The sequence below is a fragment of the Cervus elaphus genome, chromosome X (genome assembly GCF_910594005.1).
Source record: "Cervus elaphus chromosome X, mCerEla1.1, whole genome shotgun sequence".
NCBI lineage: Eukaryota > Metazoa > Chordata > Mammalia > Artiodactyla > Cervidae > Cervus > Cervus elaphus.
The window spans coordinates 156926092-156936771 of record NC_057848.1 but is presented as its reverse complement, the minus strand read 5'-3'; the positions used below and the strand labels follow the sequence as shown (position 1 = coordinate 156936771).

General features: G+C 43.2%; 1 protein-coding gene across 8 annotated transcripts in view; it reads right to left on the bottom strand.

Annotated features, from left to right (window-relative positions):
• Positions 1 to 4807: 4807 nt before the first annotated feature.
• Positions 4808 to 10680, bottom strand: part of ADGRG2 (adhesion G protein-coupled receptor G2) — a 126988-nt gene continuing 121115 nt past the window's right edge. For all 8 annotated transcript variants that reach the window (XM_043896670.1, XM_043896669.1, XM_043896664.1 and 5 more), the window contains one exon: positions 4808 to 6556. In XM_043896670.1, coding sequence (XP_043752605.1) covers positions 6372 to 6556 — 185 coding nt within the window. In that variant the 3' untranslated portion in view covers positions 4808 to 6371. The remainder of the gene's footprint in view (positions 6557 to 10680) is intronic.

Here is a 10680-nt window from a genome sequence, read left to right as displayed (position 1 = left end):
ACGCTGGCCCGCCCCGCCCTGAGATGAGCTCACAATCGCATCCCCGGCCCCGCCCTCTAGCACCGCCTCCAGATCCGCCCGCGCTGCGGAGCAGCAAGCTGAATTGGGGAGATAAAGAACTGGCTGCTGGCGGGCGACGAGGCTTCTCAAGCGGCCGTAGGGAGGGCTCCTTGAGGGGAGAAATAGGTCCGCCCACCGCTGCTGCCTGGGCAACCCCTCCGCAGGCCAGAAGAGCAGCTCTGCCCTGGTGCGTCTCTGCCCACGAGCGGAAACAGACTAGTGGGACCCAGAGGGGAGAGGAGAGGGACAGATTGGGGCAGGGCAGGGTACCGCAGCTGCTCACGGCGCCTGCAGCCTCAACACTAGGCACCTGGGAGAAGCTCACCTGGCCTGAACTGCGGCCCACCGCCAGGCCTACAACTTGAAACTTGGCATTCGTTTTTCGTGGCTGCTAATTACCCACTGTTTTTACTATCTTCAGCGAACTATTCATTTTCTACCAAAATCTGGTCCCATAATCTGACAGCTCAGCTAATAGCCTTTCCTAAATTCCTTTGCTACTCTCCATGCATTTAACTGTATGCTTGGTGGACAGGGAGGCCTGGCGTGCTGCAGTCCATGGGGTGGTAAAGAGTCGGACACGACTGAGCAACTGAACTGAACTGACCCAGTAGACCTCCTCCCCGCCTATCTGAAGACTCTTTTCTTTAAGGGCCCGCTCAGCTCTTCTCTCCTGTTAGTCATCCCCATACTCTGAATTCCCATGTTTCTTTAGCAAGAGTTTAGGTCTTGGAATCTGTTCAAGTTGAGTTCAAATTCCAGTTCTGCCATTTACAATTGGTGTGAACTTTGGCATGTTTTACCTGTTTGAAATTCAATGTTCTCATGTTTAAATTGGAATAATGATAGCACCTACCTCCTAGGGTGGCTTTGAATAAGATGAATATAAAGCATCATACCTGGCTCATAGAAAAGCACTTTATAAATCCTAGCTAGTTTAATCATCATTTGACAATAATGTATTGTCTTGTATTGTTTCCATGTGAGGCATGTTTTTCTAACTGGATCCTAAGTTACTCACTGAAACAGTCTTTGGTATCTCCCACTGTGCCTGGTACAGTGTTGAGCATGTAGTTATAGCTCAATTAGAATTGAATGAATAAGTGAATGAAAGAAAATCAGTCATATTCAACTGGGTCCCCTATGTATCATCCTTAACCAAGTTCAGTTTTGAAATTCTGTAACATAAACCTGCATCTCAGCGACTGAACTGAAATGACTGAGTGACTAAACTTAACTGAAACTTGCCTCACTCAGCTAAAGCACCAAAGCAAGTAGCTCACTTGTTTCTTACTTGTTGTTTAGTCACTCAGTCATGTCCAACTTTTTGCGACCCCATGGACGGCAGCATGCCAGGCCTCCCCGTCCTTCACCATTTCCCAGAGCTTGCTCAAACTCATGTCCATTGAGTCGGTGATGCCATCCAACTATCTCATCCTCTGTCAACCCATTCTCCTCCTGCCTTCAATCTCTCCCAGCATCAGGGTCTTTTCTAATGAGTCAGCTCTTCACATCAGGTGACCAAAGTATTAGAGCTTCAGCTTCAGCTTCAGCATCAGTCCTTCCAGTGAATATTCAGAATTGATTTCCTTTAGGATTGACTGGTTTAATCTCCTTGCTCTCCAAGGGATTCTCAAGGGTCTTCTCCAATGCCATGGTTCAAAAGTGTCAATTCTTCAGCACTCAGCCTTCTTTATGGTCCAACTCTCACATCCATACATGACTACTGGAAAAACCATAGCTTTGACTAGATGGACCTTTGCCAGCAAAGTGTGTCTCTGATTTTTAATATGCTGTCTAGGTTTGTCATTGCTTTTTGTCCAAGGAGCAAGCATCTTTTAATTTCATGGCTTCAGTCACCATCTGCAGTGATTTGGGAGCCCAAGAAAATACTGTCACTGTTTCCATTGTTTCCCCATCTATTTGCCATGAAGTGATGGGACCGGATGCTATGATCTTAGGGTTTTTTTTTTTTTATCTTAGTTTCTTGAATGTTGAATTTTCTTACTATTGGCTCTTAAATAATGCAGCAATCCATGTGATGTGTCTCCATGAAGAATTTGCTGTGGTCAACAAGGGGTAAATAAAACTAGACATTATCACCATGAAATCTCTTGGCATGTATGTCCCCTTACAAAACTCTTATGTAAACTGTATCTAAAAGTTGTAATCATTACTGCCTTTGCTCACATTGAGTTCTTCTTCAAGAGTCCATTTTGCAGTCACGGGAATATAACTGATGACCTTTACATATTACCTGTACATTTCCATCCAGTACAGAAACATTTTCAGTTTCTTGACCTCATTCTCTGTAAAATCTGCTACACACATACACCCCTTTTGGTGTATAGCCAACCTGCATTTTTAGGCTTTGGTCTATGCTCTAATGTGGCTTTCCTGGTGGCTCAGCGGTAAAGAATCTACCTGCAAAGCAGGAGATGTGAGTTTGATCCCCAGGGATGGGTAGATCCCCTGGAGAAGGAAATGGCAACCCACTCCAGTATTCTTGACTGGGAAATCCCATGGATAGAGAAGCCTGGCAGGCTACAGTCCATGGGGACACAAAGAGTTGGACATGACTGGGCACACATGCAGCAGCAGCATCATGCTTTAATGTATATTATCATATAAGCTGTATTTTTCAATAAGCTTGAAATTCAGGGATAAAACCAAAAAGAAGGCAGGCAACTACTCTTAAGCTTTTAAATTTCCAAGCAAATTTCAGTGATTCTTTTTGGACTAGAAGCTGTGCTATATAAAACACTAGACTCATATCAGTATTCTATGTTCCTGAGTTAGGAAACCTCCATATGTTGGTCCTTCTATTCACGAAGGCTTTCTCTGGTTGTATCCCACTAGAAACATGTTTCCAAGTCATTTCTCAAATGTTCGCTAAGAATCAGATATGGAATGTGATGGGGTATATTGTTCTTTCTGAAGCTGATTCATGATCTTTACAAAGATGAAAACCCAAAACTGGACCCTGGGGTAGCACCATGTATAATTTCTCTGTCCCCAACCAGAGAGTCTGCCCATTGTCCTGCCACAGGGGGCTGCTGTCAAGGAAATTCCCAGAAAGCCGCATATCAGTGTCCAAAGCGGAAACCAACAAATGTTTCTCCTAGAGGGTTTAGGTCTTTGACTCTAAAGAAAAGCACTCCATCTTAGACACTGAGGAGTAAGTCCATTCTGAATTAATTTGCTGAAAATAGCCAATTTGCCAAATTTAGTTATTTCTATGACAGTTTAATTTTAGTTGGCTGGAGATCATTTTGTTTTTTATCACAATATTTTAAAGAATGATGAACGTGTCTCTGCTCTAGCTTCCTGCAGCTACTTTGAGAGGTAAAGAGAGAAACAGCAGGGAGTATGAGATTTCTTCACAGTGAGGTATATATTTATAAATATATTTAAAAGAATATACTCTGGGAAGAAAGTATTCAATGTTTGTCTGCCCCAATTTTTTGTTGCTGTACCTAGAGACTGAGGTGAAAAAAATATATATATACTGCTAAGAATTCTTCCTGTTCAAGATGATCTTCTTATATCCACTCAGTCTTTCTCCCATCTGTCCTTCAGACTCCAACCACAGCAGCAAGGAGCTAAAGCAGAAACAAACTGAATAGTCCTTCAAATGCTCTTATGGAGACAAAATGACAACACGCTAGTCCATCTGATAAACTGCTTGTTCAATAAATTAGCTCTTTGTGGAAATGACCTTCAACAAACTAACCTGCCTCCCAGGTAACCTCATTAGACACAACCCAGTATCCCCAGTGAAGCCATTTCACCATTTTTACTGAGAACAATCATGATCCCACACACTGAAGTTAACAGAGTTACTTTGTGGGATTAATGATTGCAGTATGTTTTGGGAAAAAGGAAAAAAAAAAAACCTTCTCAAATGTTCTGAGAAAATGCTCCTTCAAATACTGGTCACTGTTGTGATACTCCTTGCCTCCTCCTATTGCCACCTCCTTTGTTTCCTTCAGTAGAGTCTCAGATTGTGGGACCAATTTTAAACCCAAAGAAGGATGCTTCTCAGGAACATTTTCTCTGTCCTGCCCCTTATCTCTCTGAAGTAAAAATACAGACAAGAGAACCTGACTTAATGACTGTTGCCCAGACACAAAACACAATGGGAAAAATGGCAGGGGGCAGGACCTATAAGATGTCAGACATTGTGTGTCCTTTTGTGTACACTTTGTTTCATCTGCCTTGAGAGATTTGGTTTCTGATATCTCACCCCCCAAACTCAGAGCATCTCATCACCTTTCTCATCGAATTAGTACTCAGCATCTTTGGAGCAACTGAACACCGAGGAAGGAGAGATCATTCAGAAACCTCTTATGCAGTTGAAGCCAGCTTTCCCCATTTGTGGCTCCTACATGCTAACCAGCTCCCCAGGAACCCCAAATCCAATCCTCACCTTCTTGAAATCCTACTGTGTGATGCTGAGGAAGCAGATACTTGGAGGGGATCCAAATCTGGGGCTTGTGTGGGCCAATGGCAACATGTGTAAAAGACATAATCTTGAAAGAGTAAGAGGAAAATGAAAAAAAGACCTCAGAAAGCAAACTCAGGAGGCAAGTCAATCGTTGGTCTGACTTTACGTTCACAGCATGCCTGCTGCCTGCCAAAGGCTGCTACTGTCTTCATCAGGCTGGTCCTACTGTTTTATCATGCTCCACCGACAGGGAAAGAGATCGCAGATGTTTTCCTTTTGTGAAAATTCTCAAACTTAAAGGACTTAATTGCAAATTTATTTTGGCGATTTTTAACACTTTTGTCGATTTTAACATATAAATACAAGACAATTAAATAAATTGGAAGAGAAATAGCGCAAAGACTAATCAGCACTCACAGAAGTGTATTACATTATGACTACGGTTAGTCTGGGATACAGCATTCACTTGAAATATATATGAAAGGGAACCTTAGTGAAAGACCTAACTTAAGGGTTTCATAATGTTCCTAATAAGGACACGAAGCACTGTTCAAGCAGTTGCAGGTATGAAGCAAGACAGACTCGCTATGACTAAGAGCAATCAGGGTTCGATACATATGGAAACAATAGCATTGTAGGATAGTTCACTGTTCCCAATAGTTGCTCCCCCTTGTCACTATACATTCATCAAGACAAGTATTTTAAAAAATAATTATAGCTCTGGCTGGGCCAGTGTGTACCAGGCATAACAATCAACAAAGTACCATACAGTTGCCTTTTAAAGAACAGCAATATGATTCTTTTAATGTACATCTCTTTTAAAAAGTAATCCTACTCTACTCCCCTTTTCTGAAAGGCTCTGGGGATTTGAGAAGTGGCAGTGTATGTATCTCCTCCACATTCACGATCTTCCTGCCATATGGTCCAGATTACACTTCCATCCCTCTCTGTCACCACGGTGTTAAGCTAAACATCCTGGTGCAGCTTCCATAATCTGATGATTAGGAATGAGGTCAGAAGATGGGTGTTGGTATTGGATGCTATGTACGGTTGTACAGCTGGTACCCGGAACAACAGTGTACCCCAGAGAGTGAATGGGGCTAAAATATGGCCTCCACTCTGCCAAATCATGAGCCCATGACACTGTGTCTGCCCAGTGGGAGCACCTTTTTCTAACTCACTCCAAGGCACTGTATGAGCTAATTGTGGCACTGTCTGCTTACATTTTTCCAGTCTGGCTGGCATCATTATTTCTTGATTTCAGTGAAGGTCCTGTATTTCACATCCTATATAATCTCCAAAAAAAGGAGGTTTAGAGTTCACTGAACCAGCAACAATTTCCTGAATTATCACATTAGACGCAACAACACAACCACGATTCTACAAAGAAAGAAATTTACACAGTAGAAAATAAATACCAAAAATGCAGAAGTAAGATTTTTGACATGTGGATCACTAGAGTTTAGCTTATTTACAACAAAGGCATGCACAACAAACTCACCAACAGGATGAAGTCAACAGTGGCTTTCTATGATGTTATCAAAGATATCTTAGCCTCTTTAAAAGAGGCTGCAAATGAACTGCTTTGATTTTGTTTTAAATGAGTCTTATTCTTAGTGTGTTGTTTAAAACCAATCTTCTTTTAAAATGAAGGATAAGAAACCAAATCGCAAATGTCTTAGAACCATGGTATTATGTTTTGGTTTCCTCTTCCAATAGCAACCATTTCCCTCAATTAGCTTATGTTCATCCCAAAGTTACTGAGTATAAAATTAGTTGATTTTATACAACTCACATTGTGTAAAAGGTAAGATTGGACATTTTCACACTGTCAAGCAACATGCTTTGATTTTAGGAAAAGGAATCACATTTGCTCAATAAAGTGTAAGCTTCCCCGCTTTGAAGTCCTTCTTAGAGCGATACGGTTTTTACCACTGCAGGAATCTTCTTTCTCATTAAATATATGTTGTTTTCCAGTGAAATCATGGAGGCACACATCTCCATTCTGAACACTGAAAGAAACACCATTCTTCTCTGCAGAAGTATTCCCTGTATAAGGAAAAACAAAATTGGTGTCATGAAGTATCCATAGACAGCATTTTTGAAATAAACAAACCTAAATGTTACTTTATTCTTAAGTATGCACATGCAGACAAAGTCTGTTTTAAAAACATATTTCTGGGGCTTCCCTGGTGGCTCAGTGGTAAAGAATCCACCTGCCAATGCAGGAGACACAGGTTTGATCCCTTATCTAGGAAGATCCCATATGCAACTAAGCCCGTGTGCCATAACTATTGAGCCTGTGCTCTACAGCCAGGGAGCCGCAACTACTGAAGCCTGCATGCCCTAAAGCCCATGCTCCACAAGAGAAGCCCCCACAATGAAAAGGTCACACACTGCAATTAGAGAGTAGCTCCCACTCTCCACAACTAAAGAAAAGCCTGTGCAGCAATGAAGACCCAGCACAGCACCCCCCAAAAAATTAGTAAAAAATAAAAATAAAACCAAAAGTAGATACAGACAAATGTGAACCAAAATTAGTTCTAGGCAATCTTTATTTTACAAAAATATCTGATATATAGTCATATTTTATTTACTTTTCATTCCTTTCCTTTCCTAAGACCACTCAAAGTAAACAAAACGAATTGGAGAATCATTCAAAAACCACTTCCTATGGTAACTTCGTTAAAAATGACATTGTAAAAATATGAAGCAAAGCAATATATTTGATTTTAAAAGGCCCAATTCCTAACTCTGGTTGAACATATACTGCAGTCAAGTATTAGCATATGTGTAATATAATCTGGGGTAATAGTCTGGTCTCCCCCAAAGATTAAGAGAGATCCCGCACAAGGTTCTTGGATTCCTAAGAGTCCTATAAAATAAAACTCTGTAATAGAGAAATCCCGAGTGACAACAGTCCTGGCAAGAAAAAAAATCGTCTCTTGTACACTAAACCAGTCCCTGAGTCAGGATAAGACTGATTTCCAAGAAGAAACCACCAAGTCCAACCTCAAAGTCCAGGCCAGGGGAGCTGGGCCTCCCCAACCCCAAGCAGGCCCTGAACTCTGTGTGTGTGTGTGTGTGTGTGTGTGTTGGGGGTTCAAGCAGGCCCTGAACTCTGTGTGTGTGTGCGTGTGTGTGTGTTGGGGGTTCAAGCAGGCCCTGAACTCTGTGTGTGTGTGTGTGTGTGTTGGGGGTTCAAGCAGGCCCTGAACTCTGTGTGTGTGTGTGTGTGTGTGTGTGTGTGTGTGTGTGTTGGGGGTTCAAGCAGGCCCTGAACTCTGTGTGTGTGTGTGTGTGTGTGTGTGTGTGTGTGTGTTGGGGGTTCAAGCAGGCCCTGAACTCTGTGTGTGTGTGTTGGGGGTTCAAGCAGGCCCTGAACTCTGTGTGTGTGTGTTGGGGGTTCAAGCAGGCCCTGAACTCGTGTGTGTGTGTGTGTGTGTGTGTGTGTGTGTGTGTGTTGGGGGGGTTCAAGCAGGCCCTGAACTCTGTGTGTGTGTGTGTGTGTGTGTGTGTGTGTGTGTGTGTGTGTGTGTTGGGGGTTCAAGCAGGCCCTGAACTCTGTGTGTGTGTGTTGGGGGTTCAAGCAGGCCCTGAACTCTGTGTGTGTGTGTTGGGGGTTCAAGCAGGCCCTGAACTCTGTGTGTGTGTGTTGGGGGTTCAAGCAGGCCCTGAACTCTGTGTGTGTGTGTGTGTGTGTTGGGGGTTCAAGCAGGCCCTGAACTCTCTGTGTGTGTGTGTGTGTGTGTGTTGGGGGTGGGCACAGCTGCTGAGATCCTCTAGCTCCCCAACCCCAAGCAGGCCCTGTTTCTGACAATGTAGAAACCTAAATAATAAGCCCAAGTGTTAGTTCATGTCATAATTATACTAATAATAAGAGTGCTGACTGGGAAGACCCAGAGGAATCGGGTGGAGAGGGAGGTGGGGGGCGGATCGGGATGGGGAATACATGTAAATCCATGGCTGATTCATGTCAATGTATGACAAAAACCACTACAATATTGCAATTAGCCTCCAACTAATAAAATTTAAAAAAAAGCACAAACCCTGCAGCCCTCACCCCAAATATTGCCTCCTGTTTCTGGGGACCAGTGATGACTATCCTGTTAGGTCTCCTGTTGGCCCCTATTTCATCTCTGAGAGGAGACAACAGTTTCAAACTAAAGTGCTATATTACAAGGGTGAATGCTAGTTTCAGTTAAGGCAAAAAATACCTTGACTTAGATCAGGTAGAGAGAGACTTCTGTTCTGCTAGGCAGGCCTATGCCCATGCACAGCAGGAAGAAGTTACAGAAGAAAGAGACCTCCACCCCAATTCCCAAGAAGTATCTTGAGTATGAAGTCTCTCAGAGGGGAGTTGTTAGGGGAAGCACACTGATTGAAACCACACACCCTGGCCAGGCACCATAGTAACCATTTGCATGAGCTGTTTTATGACAGGAGGTCCTGGTAAGGAATAGGGAACTAATAAGCCTCCACCAACCAGAAGAGTTCAGGAATGGTCAAAAGGAGACACCACCTGCCCAACCACCTCCCAGAATCCTTCTCTCTGGCATCCATCTTGGCTGAACAAGGCGTGCACCACCAGCAAGGACTCTGACTCAGACGGATTGGCTAAGGACAACCCGGAAACTAATCCCATCACCATAAAATCCGAGACTGCAAGCCATGTGACAGAGCAGTTCTCCTGGGTTCCCTTACTCTCCTGCTCTCCGCCCAGGCGCCCTTTCCCAATAAAATCTCTTGCTTTGTCAGCAAAAACAAAAAAAAAGAGTGCTGAGAACTTTTTAAGTATCATCTCATTTATCACTCTATGGCATGAGTGCTATTATTACCCCCATTTCATAGATGATGGAACTAAGGTTTCAGAAAGTAAATGCTTTGCTCAGGGTTACATGGTTCAGAAGTGAAAGAGTCAACATGCAATGTTTCTTTGAAACTGTGAGCTTGTGGCCACGTGTACTGAGTCAGATGGCTGCTAGTAACCCAGCCTCTGGGCTTCCCAGATGGCTCAATGGTAAAGAATCTGCCTGCAATACAGGAGACAGGGGCGGGCCGGGGGGCTCAATCCCTGGTTAAGAAGATCCCCTGAAGAAGGAATGGCAACCCACTCCAGTATTCTTGCCTGGAAAATCCAACGGACAGAGGAGCCTGGTGGGCTATAGTCCATGGGGTCGCAAAGAGTCAGACACGACTTAACAACAACTATACCTTAAGCTTCTAAGGCATAACTGAAATATATAGTATTCACACAAACTCGGTGATCGATATGATTAACAAAGCCCCATCTCTGGGCATAGAGATAGGCAAATGACTGTCTGAGGCTGCTATTCTGAGTTAGGCATTTTGGTTTGAGGACATTTTGGTGCAGGAACAACTTGACCTGGTACAATAAACAAACCATTGACCTTCCAGCTTCTTTTCCCTCATCCATCCCAAATCCTGATGTGTGAAATGAGGAGTCAAGGAAGTCTATCTGATATGCAAGTTTCATGATACTAAGCATGTGGCCATTTTGGTAATCTAAAATGTACCCCACCCTCACTGTCAGCTGTCGAAAACAGCTGTGTCAAATCAACCATGTCAAATAGCTCTGCAAAAAGTGGTGCTTCCATCTGATCTCTTTCCCCGAAGGATGGTAACATACTGATAGACTAGGCAAGCGAGGGTTCATCTCTGAGTTCCTTCTAGAATATGGAAAAATTTGGTTTTAAGAGCCCCAAACACTTCTATCCAAACCAATAGGCTTTACTGATAGGTTGTGATTCTTAGGATTCTTGATGACTTAGCTCACACCTCTGATTTCTCAACTTTGAATCTAGTTTGTCACACAAACTTATTAACCAGCCTTGATCTACTCTGTTTACCTACATTGAGTCAGTCCTACTATAGCTATTTGACATAAAGCCCCGCTCTGCCCCTGGTATCTACAGTAAAAAGCTAAGGCCCCATGGCAGCTCATCTTATGTAGAAATGGTTCTCATCTTATACAGCAAGGGTTCTCCACAAGCAGCAAGGGGCCAATTTTACCCCTCAGGAAACATTTTTTCACAATACTGAGAGACATTTTTAGTTGTCAGAACATGGGGTAAGTGTGGGGGTACTACTGGTACCTGGCGGGTAGAGACCAGAGATGTTCCTAGACATCCTCAAATGCACAGAACAGCCCC